The sequence below is a fragment of the Pseudorca crassidens genome, chromosome X (assembly GCF_039906515.1).
Source record: "Pseudorca crassidens isolate mPseCra1 chromosome X, mPseCra1.hap1, whole genome shotgun sequence".
Taxonomy (NCBI): domain Eukaryota; kingdom Metazoa; phylum Chordata; class Mammalia; order Artiodactyla; family Delphinidae; genus Pseudorca; species Pseudorca crassidens.
In genome coordinates, this window is record NC_090317.1 from 97,669,772 (window position 1) to 97,692,330 (window position 22,559).

Consider the following 22,559-nt stretch of genomic DNA (forward strand, 5'->3'; position numbering starts at 1 on the left):
ATCTTAGACTTAATTACCCCTACCCCCACCGGTGTGTTAACATCATCTTTCCTGTATTGCGAATAGCTAATGACCATTTTTCTCTGTTGCAGGTGAATGCACAATATTTGCCGCTGTTCGTGATTTAATGGCTAATCTTACACTGCCCCCTGGTGGGCGTCCATAGATACTATTGTTTTTAAACCAGGAAGGCTGACAAAAGAGACAAAACAACAAAAAAAAAAATCTGAATTCAGCCTTCAGTTTAAAAAAGCAAAAGGACTTTTTTGACTTTAAGAGCTGAATATTCTAAAGTGGCAAAAATTTTCAGGGTGCACTTCTTTCATCAAAAAGACCATCAATCTTTTGTATAGTGAACTTGTATAGTGTGTTTAAATGGGACACATTTCAAATTAGGTAATACGTCAGTGTCCGCTTGCCAGTAATAGATTTAATATTCTGTTTTATACTATAAAATTATGGAAATGCCAAATTTGTTTATTTAATTGTTTTCTTATGTTTTGGGTGTAATAGTCCTTTTTTGGGTTTTGTTTTTTAAGGCAGGTCTGTCATTTTTGAATACTGTAAAACTGTGATAAACTTTATATTGAAGCTGTATTTTAATATGACCGCTTTGAATCCTTACATGAAAATGTTCTGGGAGTTGTTATAAACACATCCCAAAGAAGCAATATTTAATAAAACTAGGTTAAAAAAAGTGACCCCTCACTTGTGTGTATATCAGCTCTGTAGACTTCTCAGGGCCTCCCTTCATCTTTAACCTGGTGGGGCCAGTAATTAATTTCTAATAATACATGTCTGAAATTTGACCAAAATATCTTTGTTTCAAGGTTAATTTATTTTCCTTAAACATTCCTAATTTGACTGGTGGTTAACATTTAGGACCTTGGTTGTCTTTCAGTGTAGGATTTGGGTAAAAAAGAAAGAACCCAATCTTTGAGAACAAACAGTGAGTAGTTCATATTGATCAAGGATCCCAAATACTGCAGTCATTCTCTGTTGAGGATGTGGGAACTTTTCTGTTAGGCAAATTTAGTTTACAGGATACTTCTGCATATAGCATTAATTAGGAAACCAAGAACTTGAATGCTCTACCCTTGCATGAAATTTCTGTGACGTTTCTTTATCTTGATTAACTTCTCCCCCTTGCCTTCCCCACCAGAATTGGGGTGGTTCTAAACAATCCCAATTTAATTTATTGTCAACAAAATGATGAAATGTTTTACCTGGAAGAAGCCTGGCGCAGTGCACTCACTTGGAAGAATCCAAGACCCAGGGTCTGTCCAGGGTCAAATGGAGTTTCTGTTACACATCTCAGCAGAGTTTCTGTTCGGAGCACTGTGCTGTCTCTCCCAGTCCGTCGGGAACTTTTTTAAGCTTCAAAGAACATGATCCAAAGCAAAGGTCTTCTGGAGACTTGATGTTATTTGGGAAAGTTTTTTAAATGGTAATACCATGCTGAGCTATCTGATCACTGTTATACTTGTTCTCCATGAAATTTTAGATGCTTTATCTAATTCTACTTTAAGATGATTTAATTGAGCTTCTGTGACTATCAACTGCCAAATTCTAGTTTCAAGCATCTCATTGCAGTTAATATCTGTTCTCAACTTTGCTTGATTCTCCATTCATTTCTGGTCGGAACTGAGGCCTTCTTTGCCTTTCTTCTATGTCTTATTTCTGCCTTCATCTCCTGCTTCTCACCCAACTCTGCCACTATGCAGAAGCAGGTGACTAAACTTTTATCCTTCCCTTAACTTACCTTTTATCCTTCTGTTTTTGGTTCACCTTACAATGGTAATCACATCAGTTTGGCAGTCTGAGATGTCTTTTATCAAGGGTCAGCCCTTTCCTATTTGGAGCTGAATCCTTTCTTTCATGTAGAAATCTACATGTATATACAAGAAATGTATTTTTATCGGCAGGATAATATTGTCTCAAATAATTTTATTAATAGAGTTAAATTTTCAGGCATTTTCCCTTTTAATTGTGGTTTTGAAATATTAATTGCATTTTTAAACATGATACAGTCAGTGGATACTTTGTTCCTTATTATAAGTCATCTCTGAATGCATTGTGCAAATCAAAAGATAGAATTCAGTGAACAGAATTTGCTTTTGATGCTTATGAAGAGAAAACCCATGGATGTGAATTTTGATATCACGCTTGATACTTGGAATTGATGCATACTTTATTACAGCTTGAAAACACTGAGCATTTGAATCTTAGATTTCATCACAAACTATGTCTTTTGCCTCTTCTGTTAACCGAGTTCAATCGAAGGGACTGTATGCCCATAGGGATTTTGCCTAATAGGTGGTTTGGGTCTGTAGTGTATTTCAATGTGACTTTAGAAATTTCAGTAATAAATAAAATTCATACAAGTTTCAGAGAACTACCAACTCTCTAGTTAATTTTCATGAAGATGTTTTGGGTAGTAGTCTGGTTTATTATTAGCTTAACCTTGAAGAAATTGGTCCTGATTTGCCACATTCTTTTTTCCATCTGCTGAAATGAGGACTCCGCGCTGCCAATGCAGGGAGCCGCGGGTTCAATCCCTGGTCGGGGAACTAAGATCCCACGTGCCGCGGCACGGCCAAAAGATAAAAAAAACAGAATGTATTAGAAGTATTTTCAGAATTAGAGAGGAAGAAAGCGAAAACTTTAACAGAACATATCAAGTTATTAATAACAGGAGCGCTGAACTTTGTTTGAAAACTAACACTGAGTGAGCTAAGTGCAAGCATAAACTAAAATATACATGATTTTAAATTTAAACACCACTAATAACTTTACTATGTTGTAGTTAACACAGTAACCTGTTCAGCGACGAGATACTAAATAGTCTGTTAGTCATTTTTGGGATCATGGTTAATTTGATAACTTCAAGAAATATAATTTTGCTACTCTAAATCTGGGTCCAATTTCAACATAAAAAAAGATATTCCTGGGGCTTCCCTGGTGGCGCAGTGGTTGAGAGTCCGCCTGCCGGTGCAGGGGATGCGGGTTCGTGCCCCGGTCCTGGGAGATCCCACATGCCGCGGAGCGGCTGGGCCCGTGAGCCATGGCCGCTGGGCCTGCGCGTCCGGAGCCTGTGCTCCACAGCGGGAGAGGCCGCGACAGTGAGAGGCCCGCGTACAGCAAAAAAAAAGAAGAAAAAAAAAAGATATTCCTTTCTTTCATGGTTTCTTCCTCAGAAGAAATACCTATTACATTTTACTTTAATCCAGTTTACTATCATCCAAGTGTTCCTGATATAAAATCAATACACAGAAAATGATAAGAGAATTTATACTCAGGGAACTTAAGGGACAGAAAGGAAAGATGTTAATGTATATTTCATTGTTCCCTGTGGAATTTCCTTTTTCATGTGGTTTAATGGGAATGGACAGTTTGTCTAAGGGAATGATTTGAAATTTACTTGGGATGGTTTTACTATCGAGGTTTTTAAGAAAAAATTAGCAGAGGCCAGCCAGCATTGTGCTGCAGAATTCCAGGAGGCTATCATCTGCTCACGGTTTTCTATAAATTGCCTCCATTTCCAGGTGGCCAGTGATTTGTTAAAATACTTTGCCCAGGAATGACTGATTGATGAAAGGGCACGTTTAGGTCAATATAAAATAATAGCTAATATTTACTGAGCGCTTACTATTGCCCGGCACTAAGTATTTCAGACTGTATTTAATTGTCACAACAACCCAACAGGGTAGGCCTCCTTTTACCGTGAGTAAACTGAGGCCTGGACAAATGAAGTAATTTGCTGAGATCAAATTAAGATTGCTTAAGATCAAACAGCTAAGAAGCAGCATTTTGAGTCCAAAGCTGACCCTCCTGAACACTGCCACTTTGCTGTGAAACAAAGTCAGGGGAAGGCTTCAATGTTTAGGCTCTTCCCTCAGGGCCTTTTGACTACACACAATTTTAAAATGTTTTCCAAGCTCAAGCAGCTCACTAAAAGCAACTAAAATTGAGATGACCTCTTGTCATTCGGAGTTGACAAGCCATCGCCTTCTGACCCTCATGGCACTTATTTGGAACTTAGATTACCTTATGCAAGGAGCTCTAATTATCATATAACCAAGAGTACTAAGTCACCTAAGCTCGATGCTTCAAGACCATAGTGGAAGAAGTCCTCATCCCACTCGGGGCGATGCAGCCCTCCAGAATCCGGGTGATGTGTCGTCCTGTTTTGCCTCTGCTAGGTAGCCCAATGGCGGATGTCTCTGAGCTTTGTGTCACCTTGGCACACCGCAGGCGCTTAACAGGTGCGCGGTGCAGACAGCCAACGGTCAAATTTCACTAATGTCCAGATAGGCTACAGCCAACCTGCGGGCTTAGGATCCAGTTAAATAAACTTTCTAGAATTGTATAACACAAGGAACGTAAGTAATTCAATAACTGTCTTGAGCACCGTCTTACACCTCTACAATAATAAAAAAAAAAAGAACAGGAGCACAGGCTTCAGGAGAGGGAGCCCAATCGTTGGCTGGCGAGGACTCAGTTTGGGGGAACAGAGTAGAGGCTTTCTGGGCGAGCACCAAAGTACATAACGCGTCGGTCGCCATCTAAGACGGGGGTGGGGCCGACGTGCCCCGGAAACTAGAACTCCCTGCCGCCTGGCGGTTGGGGGAATCCGGGGCGCCTTCGGGCGGGGCCACGCCCAGAGCGCCGCCGTCGCCTCGGGCGCGCCCAGACTTCCGCGCCTGCGCACGACCGTCCGCCCCGCCCCTCGCTCCGTGGCCCCGCGGGCTCGTTCCCGGCATGGTGCTCTCTGAGCTGGCTGCGCGCCTCAACTGCGCCGAGTACAAGAACTGGGTGAAGGCGGGCCACTGCCTGCTACTGCTACGCGGCTGCTTGCAGGGCTTCGTCGGCCGCGAGGTGCTCGCCTTCCACCGCAGCCTGCTAGCCGCCGCCCCCGGCCTGGGCCCCCTCGCCACCTGCCGCAGCGGCTCGCGGTGCAGCCCGCGCGCCCGCCAGGTGAGCACCCGGCCCGGGGTCTTGACCGTCGCCCCTCACCCCGTCCGCGGGCGCAGTGCCTCGTGCCCTCCCCGGAGCCGGGCCGACCGCCGTGCCTGGGGTTCAGATGCCCAGACGCCGCCCCTCCCTCCCGGGCCCCTCCTCACCGCCGCCCCCTGTAGTTTCAGCCTCAGTGTCAGGTGTGCGCAGAGTGGAAACGGGAGATTTTGAAACATCACACCAGCAGAAATGGAGACGTTCACTGGGGAAACTGCCGGCCGGTCCGCTGGCCGGTCGACGCCTGGGAGGTGGCCAAGGTAAGCACCTGCGGTCGGGAGGGTAGGAGGAGTTGGCCCACCAGGTAGGAGTTACCTGGAGCCCGGGGCGTCTGTTGGGTCTGTGTGGGAGCTGGGCCCCCATAAACAGATGCAGAGAGAGATTGGGCTTTTGATCAAGGGTGTAGTGTCTAGGCGGCTCAGGGCTGTTATATCGGACCCAACGCAGCTTAGTGAAGTAGAAGATTTCAACAAGGGACGCTGGGGCAAGATGTAGAGTGGGCATCATGGGTACAGGCACAGAGGGAGAAGCAGGCAAGGCCTTTTGAGGGTAGGCTCCCTGCGTAGCTCACTTTGTCTGTAAGGTGCCATGAGGATGGCAGAATAAGCCAAGGGAAGTTGGGGTTAAGATAGAAAGGACCTTAAGTGCCTAGCTAAGGAGTAAAACTTTGGGGAGGTAGGGGTGGGGTAGGCAGCCAGATAAAAGGGGACTGTTCGGCCCGTTTTCCGATCTTGGTGATGTGACTTACTAGCTGGGCTGATTGAAGAATTTTTTTTGATATTTGCCAGAAGCCCAGTAGAAGGGGGGGAGGGGGAGTCGAAGTAGCCTCCTAACACAAATTCACCTCTGGAGTCAGTCTACATGCTAGTTACCAGCAGGCACAGGCTTGGTGCCTGGGAAGCAGGGATCAGAATCTCCGCCCAGCTGCTGTGGTGCACCACTGGGCCAGCCTCTGTTCCCTAACCTCAAAAATGAGGAAGTTGGACTATATCGGTGGCCCCCAGACTTCTGGCTATCGTGGTCCAGTAAACCCATCCTACCCTCTCCCCCGTTTGTTTGTTGCTGCCATAGAATTGCCAACTTCTGCTTTTACTTAGAAAAGAAGAAAACTTAAAACTCTACCCTTTGCTATGACCGTCCCTCACCTGTTTGCTTTCTGTCACTGCTTTCATACCCTCAGAATCCTCTTGAAGCCCATGCCACCTGTTTCTGCCGCTCTTTCCCTTCTTCATTGCTGTCACCTGCAGACCTAGTCCAACCACATGTATATATTCTCTCCCCAAGCTGGACTCCCCTGTCAAACATCCTGTGATCCTCTCGACCTCAGCCTCCCACTTGCATGCTCACACCCGAACTGTGTCAGCACAGGGAGCTGCTGTGTCCAACATCCTGCTTGCCCTCGGTGTACTTATTCAACCCGCCCCCACCTCTGCCCCACCCCTCGTCCCTCTCCAAAGTCCACAGCTCTCCCAATCCCCAGCAGCCTCTGCCCTCCCAGCTTCCTTTGCTTCCTCAGCCAGCCCAGATTCCACAGTCCATCCTTCTGTTCAGTCCCTTGCAGTTGTCTCGGTCTTCTTCCTCCTTTCTCTGCACTTGCCAGGCCCAGCTCCAGCCCTGATGACACCACACCTGCTGCTCTGGGGAAGAATCTTTCGAGGGATCTTTCGCTTTCAGTTCTTGATCACGAGCCCAGCAGCCTGGCCCTGTCTCTCCGTGGGTTCCTGTTCCCGGAAACAACTGTTGCTGCCTCTCCTTCGCTGCGCTCCCACTCCTCTTCCCCCACCTGCAATCCCAGCTGCTAACCTTGCTCTCGCTTTCTTACCTTTTTACCAGACCTACCAACCTACCTCAATGTGCACCATCTTCTTCCTTCTGCTACAAAGGAGGAAGGGCGTTTCTCCTCTTACCGCCCTGTCCCTCCACTTGAGTGTTGGACCTTATCCCCTCCCACCTGCCCAAGGACTTTGAGTCTCCACTCTTGCAACCTCCCAGTTTATTCCCATCACCATACAAATAGCCTTAGTACTGCCTTGGTTTATTCAATTTTTTTAAAGAAAGAGATTTCAGTATAGAGTTAACACATGACTTAGCAGTGCCACTCCTAGGTACATACCTGATGAAGTGGAAACATGTGTCCCCACAAAAACCTGTGCACGAATGTTCATAGCCGTACTCTTCACAATAGCCAAGAGGTGGAAACAACACACATGTCCATCAGCTGATGAGTGGATAACCAAAATGTGGTTTATCCATACAATGGGATATTATTTAGCCATAAAAAGGAATGAAGTACTGATACATGCTACAGTATTGCATGAACCTTGAAAACATTATGCTAAGTGAAAGAAGCCAGTCATATATTGTATGATTCCATTTATATGAAATGTCTAGAATAGCCAAATCTATAGAGGCAGAAAGTAGATTAGTAGTTGCCAGGGCCTGAAGGAGAGAGGGGGCAATAGCTAATGGGTAGAGGGTTTCTTTTTGGGGTGATGAAAATGTCCTAAAATTGTGGTGATAGTTGTGCAACTCTGTGAATATACTGAAAACCACTAAACTGTAAATGCTTAATTTTTTTTATTGAGGTGTAATTGATTGTAACATTATATTAATTTCAGGTATACAACATAATGATTCGATATTTAATACTTTGTGAAATGATCACCACAGTAAGTCTAGTTAATGTCCACTACCATGTGTGGTTGCAAATTTTTTTTTCTTGTGATGAGAACTTTCAAGATCTGCTCTCTTAGCAACTTTCAAATACTGCAGTACAGTATTATTAACTATAGTCACCATGCTGTGGATTACATCCCCAGGACTTATTTGTTTTATAACTGGAAGTTGGTACCTTTTGACCCCCTTCACCTATTTTGCTCACTCCCCACCCCCCACCTCTGGCAACCACCAGTCTGTTCTCTGCATCTGCGAGCTCGGGTTTTTGTTTTAGGTTCCACGAATAAGTGAGATCATATGGTATTTGTCTTTCTCTGTCTGACTTACTTCACTTAGCATAATGCCCTCAAGATCCATCCATGTCATCACAAAGAACTGTGTACTTTATTTATTTTTTTAGCCGTATTATTACATTTTATTTTATTCATTGAAAATAAATAATTACCAATGAATCCTTTCTAGATTTTCTAGTTTCCCAAAGTTCCCTGTATTCACATTCTTTTTTTCTTCACACACACACACTGTATTTTATTTTTACAAGAGATAAATAAACTGACACCAAGCGTTGTAAATGGATGACCACAACAAAAGCAACAACGACTGCAATTACCGAACACGAAACACGCTCATACTATGTCATGATATTGGCGTTCAGTCCAGTAATCCTCCACGGTAACAGCTCCTTTACTTTGCAGTGAAAATTGATTTGTATATTTTTTGCCTCTGAGTCCTTGTGGGATTTTTTTTTTTTAATTCACACAGAAAGTCACAAAAATTATAATCATCCTCATCAGTTCACTCAGTCCCATGTAATTAATTTTTTTTTCATCTTGATCTTTTGTTAGCACTTTTGTGAATTCATCAGTTTTCCATTAGAGTTCTGAAAATGCTTATTCATTCAGTTCAGCAGTATAGTCAGTTACCAGAAACCTGTACTTGTCAGAGTCTTTTCCATGAAGGACTGTGTACTTTAAATGGGTGAATTATATGGTATGTGAATTACATCTTAATAAAGCTTTTTTTAAAAAAGAATTGAGTGAATACTTGGAAAATAAAATTTGAAAAGAAAGAAAAACGTCCTTCATCCATTCCGTCCAGCTGTCTCCCCATTTCTCTAACTGCCTCCCACATACATACCCAGTAGAACTTCTCAAAAAGTGCTTTATGCCTAATTCTCTTTTCAGGGTTCATGCAGGTCCCGTTGACTCTTCAACCCACTCCCCTCTGCCTTCTGCCCCGCCACTCCACTGCATGTCTTGTCAGGGGCACACGTGACCTTCCGTTCTCTGGCCTCGCCCTTCCTACCTCTCAGCTATTCGGCGCTGCCGCACTGCAGGCCACTCTTCTTGAAACAGCCCTGGCTTTGTGACATCCTCCCCTCCTGGGTTTCCTCCTGTCTCCCCGGCTCCTCCTTAGCCTCCTTCTGAGTGTCGGTTGGCCTTCCTCGGGCCTTTTCTGTCCCTCCCCATCCCGCCTTCTCCCCTGGTGATACTGCCCAGGCCCGTGGAGTGAAATATTAAATACTACGTTTCTGCTGACGGCTCCCAGATTGGTACCCCTAGCAATGCGCTGTTCTGCGCTCCGGGGGCCCATACCCAGCTGCTACTTGATGCCTCCACTTCACCACCTCCTGGGTACTTCGTCTTTTCTTCTCAAGCAGGACTCTTCATCTCTCCCCGCCAGCCTGCGCCCATGCCCCACCACCAACTACCTACAGTCATTCTTGCTTCATCTCTTTCCCCCCACCACCCCTCTTATTTGTAACGTGCAAATTATCTTTGGAATCATCCTCGCCATCTCTGCATCACAGCTCTCGCCCCCTCTCCTGCCAGCCTCCCACCTGGCCGCCTCTGCTGCTCTGCTCACCCCTGGTTGGTCCTTCACACAGCAGGATGTGCGGTCTTCATGTGGGAATCAGATCGCTTTCTTCCTTTGCCCAAAACCCTTGGATGGCTTCCCGATGTCCTTAGAGTAAACTCCAAACTCCTTGTCAAGTCCAGTAAGGCCCAGCACGTCTGGCCCCTGTTTATTTCTCCACCCTTTTCTCCTACTACTCAGTGAAGAGACAGGAGGGGGTAGTGAGAGGCAATAGCGTGTGTTTCTCACCCTGTGCTTGTCACGTACGGAACCTGGCGGTAGGCGATACCATTTTAAGAAACAGCTTTCAGAGGCAAGGAGGCGGCAGAGCCTCTGTCGGCTTCTGGTTCTGAGGAAAGGAAAGAAGTACTAGAATAAAACCTTGACGTGGGAGAGACAGGTTTATATTGGTGAGAAAATGCCAGACTGGACATACCTTGTAATGGGAAAGAAAAACTCTGCTTGGTTTTGAGGCAACTAAGGCCCCTCCCACTTTGGGTGTTCCTCTCAGCCACAGTTGGGATAAGCAGTGTTTCTTTCCTTCCTCTTTTTTTCCTCTATTTCATCAAATTAGTTTGCCTGTGATACATTAGTTCTTTGTTAACACTTGTAACATCCATAATCTACTTTCAGCGGGCTGGCCAGAGACAGTGATGGTCTTGGCTACTGTACCTTTTGATAGGGGCCATCCAGTGTGTGTAGAATTCTTCTCAGTTACATGAGGCCGAGGTGTGTGATTCTGCCACCATCAGGAACAGAGCCCTGACTCTCCTTGGGGGGTGTCGGCCCATACCACGTTCCTTTTTCCGCATAGCACCATGAGCACTGTAGGAAGCAGCATGGTTGATGCCTACGGAAATGTGTTTGTTTTCAAGGGAGCAGGTCTCTTTATTTAGAGTTCTTCTTTGGCGAGTCATTTTTCATATGTCATCTCTTCTAGTCCCTTGGCAGGAATGTACTCTCGAGCTTCGTAGCTTGGTAAAGTTGTTGCCTTCAGATGTAAGTTTGGAAATACTTCGGGAAAGAAATATGCCCAAGCCTTGCTATGACACCATTTTGGGGGTACACACCATAAAATGCTACAAAAGGAAAGATCATGCTCGAATGAGGCCATTCTGTTGTATCTCGTATCTCAAACCCTGGGACCCCGTCTGTAACGCCTGTGTAGGTCCTGCTCACCTTGCACCATCAGCATAATAACTGCCAACATTTGTGGCCTGTGTATTAGCATGTGCCAGGCACCGTGCAAGTGGTTTACTCGCATTAACTCATTTAATTCTCGAAACATCCTTCAAGGTAGATGAGGACAGTTAGCCCCTATTTACTGATGAGGAATCCGAGGATAGGTAACTTGCCCAAGGTCACGCAGTTGACAAGTGGCAGAGCTGGGATTTGCACCCCAGATCTGTCGCATTCCACAGCCCAGACTCTTAACTTTCTACTACCATACTGAACTTTCTCGAGTAATTTTAAAGTGTCCACTTGGGAATAACTATTACTTTTAAATCTTCTTTAACAACTCAGCCACTGAAACTTCAGTAAGGAAAAGAAAAGGGTGGTTTCTTCCCCTGCCTCATGCTTATATGCCATTAAGAAAGGACAATTAGGTCAAGTGTGTAAGTGTCTGTAATAGCAAGTGGACAGATGGAGCAACTCTTCAGTTATTGCCCTGGGCTGAGGCTTGGCTGCCGCACTGTTTCCCAACTTGTGTTTTGGACTCATGAGGCTCTAACTTGAAACCTCAGTAAGAGAGTTTCAGTCATCATTTGGGGAACAGGCACATAGCATTTGTCCCACTAGCCCCATATAGATAGATGTCTCCTAGGGTTGGAGGAGACTCGGGTGCCCCTTGGGCCTCCCCTGCTGCAGGCCTTCATGCCCCGAGGACTGGCAGACAAAACAGGACCCGAGGAATGTGACGCGGTTGCTCTTCTAAGTCTCATCAACTCCTGTGATCACTTCGAGGTTGATCGAAAGAAAGTCACAGAGGTAAGAACTGTCAGATTGAAAAGCAGACAGAGTTGGTCGGGTGGGTACTGTGAAGACCAGCCAGGAGCCACACCCCGTGCTGCTAAAGCAGCCGTGTGGGCAGAGCTCACGGCTCTCCCCAGACAGTGGTGCGCGAAGGAGTTAGACTTTGGTCCACAGTTGTCATCGCTGAGCAGGCAAGCAGGGCTCACATCACATGCACCTTCTGTGATGTCCCAGAACCCCTGTGCGAATGCAGGCGGGAGACTGACCCTTCAACCCTACCCTGTTGAACTTTTCCAACAACCTGCTGTTGCACTGTTTGCCACTAAATCGACAGGCCTCAAATTTCTCTTCCCTGTTCTGCCATAAACAGAAGCAAAGTAATCTTCCATATTAAAAAAAAAAAAACAAATACAGAGTAATGCGTCATTCTGTCCATTGGATGCCAGCATTGGAATCCTGCCCTTCTCAATCTCATTGGCTAAACAGTTGCAAGGCCAATTTACCTAGAACTGAGGAAAATATAAACCCTAATGGATAAACAGTGTCAGAACAGATCGCTACGCTTGTCAGACTTCCTCTGGGAGATTTAGACTATCTCTGTTTCGCCAGAGAACAGCTCTGGCACATTTGTCACTCTAAGGATCCTTGAAAAGGGTATATAGCATACCTGGATTATTTACAATGTGTAGAGAAAATGCATGTATATTTTGCTAGCATGCCAGCAGCTGAAAGGACTGAGAATCCTTTATCATCAGCAGACTCAAAAACTATCACAGTATAAAATCGACCCCTTTGGTAGCTTTTAACCAAGAGTGTGGAAGACTTGGCATGAAATGTATATTAAAAGAGTTTTGCATTGTCTGCCTTGGCCTTTGGGTATTCTCAGAGCCAGTAGCCAATAGTTTTGCTCTTTGGCAGGTTGTTTTAAGTTAGGGCATTTGGGGGATTGTGTGAGAGATACCCACCCGGCCACGAGATTTCAAGGACTAGCGACAGTTACAGGCTTGTTTGTATTTCTTACCCCAATTAATTTATTCAAGTGGCTGGGGGTTGAACATCCCCCTCGAGCCTTGACGGCACCTGCAGACCACACACTTGTGGATTTTAGAATTAACAAGGCCTTTCAACAGTCTTTCTCTGGAACTACAAAATCTCAGTTTATCCCACTATTGGCCTTTGAAGGCTTTTCTCTTTTTTTTGTCTTTCTATAGGTGATTAGGTGTCGTAACGAGATCATGCACTCTTCAGAGATGAAGGTATCTTCTGTGTGGCTTCGAGATTTTCAGAGAAAGATCCAAAATTTTCTGAATGAATTTAAGAATATCCCAGAGATTGTGGCGGTATACTCCCGAATAGAACAGGTAAAAAATCACGTTTAACAGTTCCTGCATAAAGACCTAAGGGGGAAAAAAAGGAATCACAGTCACTCATTTAGAATTTGAAGCTTATTAGATTTAAACAAAATTCTAGAATGTAAGTAGGGGAACAACATTGATATGAAGTCAGAATCGTGATTGGGCTGAGCAGCTTTTCTGTGGTCACGGGATGTTTTTAGACTGGATCCAGTCAACGATGTTTAATTACAAATTCTTTGAATATCTTTTTTTTTTTGGAATATCTTTTCCATTCAATCAGTTCATATATTTGTTCGGTAACCCAACAGCTGTTGACATCTGACTGGGCTGTTTACATCCCTGAGGAGGATCAGCCAGATGGGTGTGACTATGAAACAGGAGTTTACCTGAGTGAGCACCAAGTAAACGAGATAGAAATGGAGTTACTAAAGGAAAAACTTCAAGAGCTCTATCTTCAAGCAAAGGGACAAGAGGTGTTGCCTGAAGAGGTAAAAAAAAAAAACAAAAAAAAAACATTATATCCTCTGTGTGAGTAAACAAAACAAAGAAAGGCACCAGGGAGGAAGAGTAGCACATTTTAACTTATTAACGGTTATGTTTCTGCTTTAAAAGTCAGATAATTTCCAGAAATGGATATTCTTTTGGCATAGATTACTGTTACCCTTAAACAAATGTTTTCACCCCATCAGCAAACATTTGGGTGCTAATATGTGCCACAGAGTGGAAGACCACAGGAAGGGCGGCCACAGAATCCTGAACCGCAGGCTCCCGCGACTCTGCAGCTCAGAGGGGCGATTGCAGAAAAAGGCTTTGCTGAGAAGGCGCTGTTGAGCTGGGACTAAGAATCAAATCAGAGTTCAGCAAATTGGCAAGAGCATTTGCCAAGACATGAAAGACTAGCCTGGGCCAGACAGTGACGAGGCGACGAAGGAGGGAGGTATGGTCGGTTGTGAGGGTGGTCAGGTAGGTCGAAGCCATGTTTTGAAAGGTCTTCTATGCCTCACTAAGGGGTTTGGACCTAATTCCCAAAAAGCAGTTGGGAGCCAACAGAGGTTTTAAATCAGGAGAGAGTAAATGAATAGATCAGATAGGGCTTTTAGAAAGTGACGTCTTAATGGCACTTGGAGGTTGGAGACGAGCCAGGAGGCTCTTGGCAGTTGTGTGAGGGTGAGAGAAAGAGGACAGAAGCTAGAGGTGTGGGGGAGGAGCCGGGTGCGGGAGGCACTACTGGGGCCGAGCCGCAGTGGCTGGTTAGGTTACTTGGGGCGTGGCCCGGGGCCGGCGGGAGGTGGCGAAGGAGGGGTTAAAGGATCGTCAAGGCTTCTAGCTCAGGACGCTGCAAGCTAACGATCGTCTCAAGTACAGGAGATATGAGTCCCCTTTGTTACATGCAAGATATTAAAAAAACTAACAGTAGTAGAATTATATTTTGGTAAGGTTCAGAAATAGCCCAGCACTTGCTGGATTAGAATTCCAGATTCCCAGGATGTCTTGGACAGATCATTTTACCTCTCCAATTCCACCTCGTCCGAGGAAAGTAGTTTTACTGGCTACCTCGTGAAACACAGCGTGTTTTAATACAAAGTGTCTATTTCATTTTTTAGGCCATGCTCCGTACTGGTCCGTATGCCTACGCTAACTCTTCTGACCTTGACCCAGGTGCTTTACTCAGCTTGATGAACTCCTTTAGCACAGGGACTGGGTACCAGTGGTTTTGGGGTGCACCCACCCTGGCACACCATAGGTATTTAAAGTGACGAATAAGGCTGTTAAAGCTGTTTTCTAAATCCATCTGTTTCATCTGGCTTTATTTTTTTTTATTATTTTCAAAAAGTATTTATTTGTTTGGCTGCATTGGGTCTTAGTTGCGGCAGGTGGGATCTAGTTCCCTGACCAGGGAGCGAACCCAGGCCCCCTGCATTGGGAGTGCGGAGTCTTAGCCACTGGACCGCCAGGGAAGTCCCTCATCTGGCTTTACTTTAAAATGCCATTAGAACCATCCCCAGTTTTCTTTCCACTGCTCCTTTTAAAAGCAGAGTCAGACAACAGAAGAAAACCGGGGGATCAGGCTCACGGTCCCTGAGTCGTCAGAAATTCTCTCCTCTTTCTTGAGGGAGCTGCAGTTCTTTTCCTGTTTGTGTAACAAAGAGCAAAATGCATCAGTAGCAACACACTGAAACCAGGAGTCTCTGCAAGTTGGGAGCGGGAAGGGACCTGGGTAATACCCTGCTTTATAGCAACCCTAAGGGGCAGGTGCTGATGGGCTCAAGGCCTCACGGCTGGGGTATGAGGGCTGGCCCGGGGGTCTTCCCGCTCTGGCCCTGGGCCTGCCTTCCCACGTGCCGTGCAGCGGCTCTCATGTCACCGAGCAGCTAGCAATTGTAAATTTCGACCCTTCCTTATCTCTGTTTTACAGAGAGGAAATTGGGGTTAATTGGCTTGTCCTCTGGGTCCCCAAGTCTCTAGATAAAGGTGATAAATTCTCGTTTTTCGTGCTTTCTGTTCAGTGGACCGTGGCATTTCTCTTGATATTTCAATTGATCAAGTTGTAAGTTCGGACTGATTGGCACGTTATCTCTGAGAAGCTGAAGGATGGCTTTCCACGATGTGTGGAACAGACCTCTTTTGAAAGTTCAGCAGCAAATACGATTATTCATGTTCTTTTGGGTTAGTCTCCAAAGTCAGAGGATTTGGTAGACCAAATTTCAGTGACTCTAAAACACTATGAATTGCAAGACACACCATTAATTCAGTCACTTGTAAGAAAAAAAAATGCTGCCAATTTCCTGTAAGACACTATCAATGGTAAGGCGCATTCTCATTCGAGATGTTAAAGTATTTAAAAATGTGCGATTAGGAATCAAGAAATGCAGTGGTTGTATTATGACCGCGGCACTTTTTGTGTGAATGTTTAGCAAGACCTGTTTCTGGTGTTCATTAAAACAGCAGAGCTCGGGTTGGAAAGCCAAGTTGAGAAGAAAGGGTTACTGGTGGTGATTTAGTGCGACAGTCCCCCGAAAGGAGCACGGGAGTGAGTGCCAGGGACCACGAAGCAGAGAGTTCATCATCTCCATTCTTTTCTGTCCAATTGGCGAGCCTTAATGATAACATTATAAAAGGGGGCTCCCATTAAAATACACTGTGCGTGCATAACTGTGATTGTAAGACGCGGTCCGCCTCAGAGCCAAATGGGAGCAGCAGCTGCCGCCCAAGAGCCCTTCACACACACCTGCCGGCCCTCGGCGCTCTGTTAGGATCTGGGGGGTTCAAAATTCAGCCAGAGAGCGTTGAGCGCAGTAAGTGGCTAAAAAACATGCAAAGAACTTGCACATTCTTGAAAATCATTACTGACTTCTTAAACCCTGGTGGGGGGACCGCTTTCAGGGGGAAACTCAGGGAGGAAGTGACAGGATGCAGTCGAGGCAGGCAGAGAAAGGATGGAAGTGACACTCCATTGGTTATAGGCCAGATTTATTTCATGAGTGAGTGCCTACTATTTGCCAGGCACAGTTCTAGAAGCTTGGCGTGCATCAGTGAACAAAACAGATGGTAAACGGTCAGCATAATAAGCAATGATGGGGCGAGGTCGAAGGAGGAGGGTTGTGTGGAGCACAGTGTGGGGATCAGGAGTGGCCGAACGGGGCTGGGGGTTGGGTTGCGCGGGGTGGCCAGGGAGGCCCCATTGGGAAGCTGAGACTTAGCGATACCTTGGAGGAGGTGCGGAGCAGCCGTGTGCGCTTCTGGAGGAGGAGCGTTCAGGCGGAGGGCAGGGCAAGCTAAGCAGGCTGGCTGGAGTGCGGTGAGGAGCTGAGCGAAGGGAAGCCTTGTGGGCCGTTGGGAGGATCCAGGCTCTTCCTCCTGAGGCGGCAGCCACACTGAGTTCTGAGCAGCAGAACGGTGAAGGGAGCACGCTGGCCGCCGTGTGGAGGATGCAGGGCCGGGGGCCAAAGATGGAAGCAGGGAGACATTAGGAGGCTGCCACAGGTACCAGGTCAGAGAGGTGGTGGTTCAGACCAGGGTGGAAGGGTGAAGAGTAGAGGTGGTGAGAAGGGGGGCACGTGTGGTATGGGAGAGAAGGAAAGGCATCAAAGACAAGTCCAAGGGTTTTGGCTTAAGTGCCTGGGAGTATGGAGGCACTAAGCATCTTTTGCCTAGAACAGCGCCTGCCTGGCACATAGTAGACTCTCGGTACACTTTTGTTAAATGACTGTCGGAAGGGAGGAATGTACCAGACACAGTGCTAGGTGCTTTTACTAGATTATTTCTAATCCTCACAGGAATGCTTGGTGGTGTTGGTATCATCATCCTATATTTGCATATATGGAAGTAAGCTCAGAGAGGTCAAGTGTCTTGCCCAAAGTCACACAGCTAGTTAAGTGGCAAAGCTGGGCTTCAATATCCAAGTCTGTCTGACTACTTTTCTAGCACTTTGTTTTTCCATCTTTACTTCCTTCCCCATTTAACATATAAACGTGCATAAGCCTTCCCCGTTCTTAATAAATTTATTTAAAAACTCCTTTTGACTCTTTCTCCTCCCCCCAAGCTAAAATAATCACCCCTGTTGAGCACATTTCAAGAGCAGAGAGGGTCAGGAGGTGACAGCACAAAGGATCATAGCTCCCAAGTCATGAAATGAGAAGGTCTATGGGAAGGGAGGACCCCACTCCATCTTGGAGGGTATGTGTGGTGCACAGACCAGGCCGGCATGGTCTCGGGCATCTGCTGGGAACCAAGGAATGGGAAGAACCCTGGGGTGCATCTAGAGCACCCGGCACAGGCAATGAGTGCTAACAGTGCAGTACCCGCAATTACTAATTACTAATGTACACTGTGAATTATGTCATTGATGTAATCTTCATTTCACGTTTTTATGGTTTCCAGATTTATTATTTAAAGCCCAGGTATCTTTCAGGAGCTGTAGGCTTGTTTCTAACCATGTAATAAACAGCTCCAGCTGAAGGGCACATCCCCATCTACTTAGTAACCTGTCTGAAGACCTCTGGTCATCCTCAGCTCCACCCTGGCCCTCCCTGTTCCCTGTTCATCCTGGTCACAAGCCCTAGCCAGTCTTCCCCTCCCTCCCATCCCTGGCAGCCATCGTTCTGCAACCGACCGTCTCACTCACTGCCGTCACAGTAACCTGGTGCTGCTTAGGTTCTGCCCTAGCCCTACTGCACCAGAGTCCATCGTGTACATCTCTAAAGTTTAAGAACCACCACTCTGCTACGAGTAGGGTACTCCATCACTTTCCTTCGTTAGATGTCGATCATCTTGACTTAGCTTGGAATTGGGGGTCCCTCATTTTAAACAATTCACCACACCCCAAAATATTAATAACTCTCTTCTTTGTAATAAGCACAGTGACCAGTGAGGGTATCCTCGGATAAGCTGAGTGAAAACACTTCCGTGGTACTATTCTAAGAATACATGCTTTTATTAGTTTAAATGTCAGGAAGGATGTTACTGGTGGGAGTTTAAATTGGTATAACCTCTAGAGATGACAGTTTTGGCAAAATCTATTAACATTAAAACAGAAAACTCTATCAATTAAAACTTCATTCCACTTCTAAAAACAGATCCTACAAATAGCCTGTCACTTTATGCAAAATGACACATGTCCCAGGTTAGTTACTGCAGCAGTATTTCTCTTAGCAGAAGGTTTGAAATAATATGTTAATACATGAGACATCCATAACTGAAAAACTATTCAGCCATTAAAAAAAATAATGAGGCCACTCTTAACAATCTGATATAGAAAAAAATCAGTTGAAGAACAATGTCTAATATGCTGCCATTTGTGTTTTTAAAAATGTGCATGTGCCAATTATGTCTCAATAAAGCGGAAATTTTAAAAAGGTGTGCACATATATACATATATGCTCACGTGTAAATGCATGGACTGTCTCTGGAAGAGACACAAGAAACTTCATTGTGGTCACCTTTAAGAGGAGCTGGGTGACTGGGGACAGGATGTGGAAGAGGACCAACTTTTTACGTTGTACCCTGTGTTCATCTTGAACTTTGTACCAGTATATTTATTACTAGTAAATATGTATGTATATTTTATAAATATTGAATAGTAATAAATGTATATATGTATACATATTTACTAGTAATAAGTGTGTACAAAATTCAAAATCAAAGAGCATTATATGTGTGAGTGTATACATTTGTATATATGTGTGTGTGTGTATATATATGTGTAAATGTATTTAATCATAGTAAATGGGTACAAAATTCAAAATGAAAGGGCTTTATTTTTATATATACATATATATGTATGTGTATGTATACGTATGTGTGTATATATGTGTATACACACACACACACATACAGGTATAGACATATAGCCCTTTTGTACAAATGCAGGAAGTTTTACAGCAAAAAAAAATCATCTTTTAAAATTTTTTTCCAGTTTTTTTGAGATATAATTGACATACAGCACTGTATAAGTTTAAGGTATACAGCATAATGATTTGACGTACATATATCGTGAAATGATTACCACAATAAGTTTAGTTAACGTCTGTCATCTCGTATAGATACCAAAAAAAGGAAAAAAGTGTTTTTTACCTTGTGATAAGAATGCTTAAGATTTACTCACTTAACTTGCAAATATACCATACAGCAGTGTTAACTATTGTCATTGTGTTGTACATTACATCCCTAGTACTTATTTATCTTGTAAACTAGAAGTTTGTACCTTTTGACCACCTTCATCCAATTCCCTATTCCCACCTCTGGTAACTGCAAATTTGATCCCTTTTTATGTGAGTTTATTTTTTTGTTTTTGTTTTAGATTCCACATATAAGTGAGATCATACAGTATCTATCTCTCTCTGTTTGACTTAACTTAGCATAACGCCCTCTGGGTCCATCCATGTTGTCTCCAATGGTAGGATTTTCGTCTTTTTTATGGCCAAGTAATATTCCATTGTATATATATATATACCACATCTTCTTTACCTATTCATCTGTTGATGGACCCTCACGTTGTTTCCTTGTCTTAGCTATTGTGAATAATGCTGCTAATTAACATGGAGATGCAGATATCTCTTCAGCGTGGTGTTTTTGTTTTCTTCAGATATATTCCCAGAAGTAAAATTTCTAGATCACCTGGTGGTTCCTTTTTTAAGTTTTTGAGGATCCTCCATACTGTTTTCCAGAGTGGCTACACCAATTTACATTCCCACCAGCAGTGTACGAGGGTTCCCTTTTCTCCACATCCTCGCCAACATTTGTTACCTCTTTTTGATGATGACTGTCCTTTTTTTTTGGCCGTGCCGCATGGCTTGTGGGGTCTTAGTTCCCCGACCAGGGATTGAACCCGGGCCCTTGGCAGTGAGAACACAGAGTCCTAACCACTGGACCGCCAGGGGATTCTCGATGATGACCATTCTAACAGGTGTGAGGTGATACCTCATTGTGGTTTTAATTTTCATTTCTCTGGTGATTAATGATGTTGAGCACCTTTTCCTGTACCTGTTGGCCATTTGTATGTCTTCTTTGGGAAAATGTCTATTCAGTTCTTTGGGAAAATGTCTATTCAGGTCCTTTGCCCATTTTTTAATTGGGTTGTCTGGTTTTTTTGCTATTGAGTTGTGTGAGTTCTTTTTATATATATGTGTGTGTGTGTGTGTGTGTGTGTATAATTTTTTATTTTTTTTGGCTGTGTTGGGTCTTTGTTGCTGCGCACAGGCTTTCTCTAGTCGTGGCGAGTGGGGGCTACTCTTCCTCGCGGTGCGCGGGCTTCTCACTGCAGTGGCTTCTCTTGTTGCGGAGCACGGGCCCTAGAGCGCACGGGCTTTAGCAGTTGTGGCTCGAGGGCTCTAGAGCTCAGGCTCATTAGTTGTGGACCACGGGCCCAGTTGCCCCGCGGCATGTGGGATCTTCCCGGACCAGGGATCAAACCTGTGTCCCTTGCACTGGCAGGCGGATTCTTAACCACTGCGCCACCAGGGAAGTCCCTCTTTATATATTTTGGATATTAACCCCTAAAAGCAAAAAATGTTAAGGAGACAAGCAAACACGCCCTTGTGTGGCCCCAGTACCAGCTATTGGTAGACACATGAACAGGAGCCAGTCTTGGAGCTAGTAAGTTTTTCATCTGAATTTTAAGTCTGCTATAAAATTATCTAAGCTGTACATTGTATGGTTTCTTCTTACAGATCTTAAATCAACTGGAAGTGGTGAAAGAATTTCTGAGAAACAACGAGGATCTTAGAAATGGTCTTACAGAAGATATGCAGAAGCTAGACAGCCTCCACCAACAGCCTCAAAAACTGGATTCGAAGGAACCTAGGGCACAGACACCTGAAGGGAAGGCCTGAAGTGAGTTTAAGCATATGATGGTAAATAAGGACAGAATAGCCTCATCTCTTTAATGTCTGTTCTTTTAGGTAAGGCCATAACACACATAGTCTCATCTGAAGTTTCCCTATGTCCTTATTATTTGAAAGAAAGGACACTGAGCTTTGTGCTCTTTCTGATTGATGGTTCTCACATCTGTGAACTAGTTCAGGATAAACTCCCTGTCAGCTTTGTTCAGTCAAGTATACCTGAAGTCACTGGTCTAGTCTTAAATGAATCAACTTTATGACATAATCAAGAAGCATTTCAGCCCTAAAGTGATGCCAGTGATGCCTCACTCTTAGCCATGGCATGAATAATAGCAATTTGTTTATATTCATAAGAAAAACTTGTTGGGACTTCCCTGGTGGTCCAGCGGTTAAGACTCCGCGCTCCCAATGCAGGATCCCGGGTTCGATCCCTGGTCAGGGAACTAGGTCCCTCATGCCACAACTAAGACCCAGTGCAGCCAAATTAATTAATTAATTAATTTAAAAAATACTTGTTAAAATAAGTAACTATCTTCAGTATTTTACTTTTTTTCCTCAAATGTAGAAAATTAAATATTTTCTTTTATTTTAGGTTGACCTTCAACAAAAATCAGGCATGTTCTGTGAAAGTCAGCCGGGTTTCCATCTCAGCCGTCCTTTTCTGTGCAAAAGGGAAAACTTACCCAAGTACTCCACTCAAACAAAAAGGAATTTGTGTCATCTTTTCCTGGACTTTCCTTTAACTCTTTGGGAGTTTTTTTTTTTTTTTTTTTTTTACATTCCTAATCTTGGTGTTATGTGATCTGTACCAGCCAAAAAATATTAGATACTCTTGTGCCAAACTTGCTGTCATCCGGGCTTTTTTGTTTGTTTTTTGGGTTTTGTTTTTGGTTTGGTTTTGCTGTTTAAAAGGTGAGATTCTTTTCTGGTCCTAAAACTCTAACTGCTTAAACACTAAAGGCTGTGTTCGGCCAGGCCTGTGTGAAGGGCCACGCAGAGTTCTCTGCCCACTGGCACGCAAGTCCTATGCCCACACCCTTGCCTGAAAGTCTCATTCATGAGGATGCCCAAGGGTGGGCTGTGATGTACATGTTGAGATATAAATCCTTTTCGCCAGCAGGCAAGGAAAAAAATGTGCCCGAAAGGCCATTTTCTAGCCATTTCCAGTTAGTACAGAACTGTTACTACCTGTTTCTGGTAGCTTGAGGCAGTAGGACAAAGAGGTGGGCTGGAGAACACAGTAACTTGACTGACCAAAGCAGGGGGAGGGCCCAGGCCAGTATCACAAGCAGGGATGTCCGGGAAAGTTTTGAGGTTGCTGGCTTGTTTATGGCACTCTTAAGAA

At 44.6% G+C, this 22,559-nt stretch overlaps 2 protein-coding genes across 7 annotated transcripts in view; both read left to right on the top strand.

Annotated features, from left to right (window-relative positions):
- The window catches only part of MED14 (mediator complex subunit 14), a 75,000-nt gene extending 72,605 nt beyond the window's left edge, over nucleotides 1–2,395 (top strand). For all 3 annotated transcript variants that reach the window (XM_067723254.1, XM_067723255.1, XM_067723256.1), the window contains one exon: nucleotides 93–2,395. In XM_067723254.1, the coding sequence (XP_067579355.1) occupies nucleotides 93–166 (74 nt within the window). In that variant the 3' untranslated portion in view covers nucleotides 167–2,395. The remainder of the gene's footprint in view (nucleotides 1–92) is intronic.
- A 2,323-nt stretch (nucleotides 2,396–4,718) lies between these two features.
- Nucleotides 4,719–22,056, top strand: CXHXorf38 (chromosome X CXorf38 homolog). Of its 4 annotated transcripts, none has more exons than XM_067722173.1 (7): nucleotides 4,719–4,977; nucleotides 5,139–5,273; nucleotides 11,416–11,535; nucleotides 12,732–12,881; nucleotides 13,184–13,363; nucleotides 21,044–21,226; nucleotides 21,807–22,056. In XM_067722173.1, exons 1-6 carry the CDS (start codon nucleotides 4,762–4,764, stop codon nucleotides 21,203–21,205), a joined length of 963 nt encoding a protein of 320 aa, XP_067578274.1. In that variant the 5' UTR covers nucleotides 4,719–4,761; the 3' UTR covers nucleotides 21,206–21,226; nucleotides 21,807–22,056. The 4 variants fall into 4 exon arrangements, with proteins under 4 accessions (XP_067578274.1, XP_067578273.1, XP_067578277.1 ...); XM_067722172.1 differs by having other exon boundaries at nucleotides 4,721–4,977; nucleotides 21,044–21,206; XM_067722176.1 differs by having other exon boundaries at nucleotides 4,777–4,977; nucleotides 11,357–11,535; nucleotides 21,044–21,206.
- The last annotated feature ends 503 nt before the right edge of the window (nucleotides 22,057–22,559 follow it).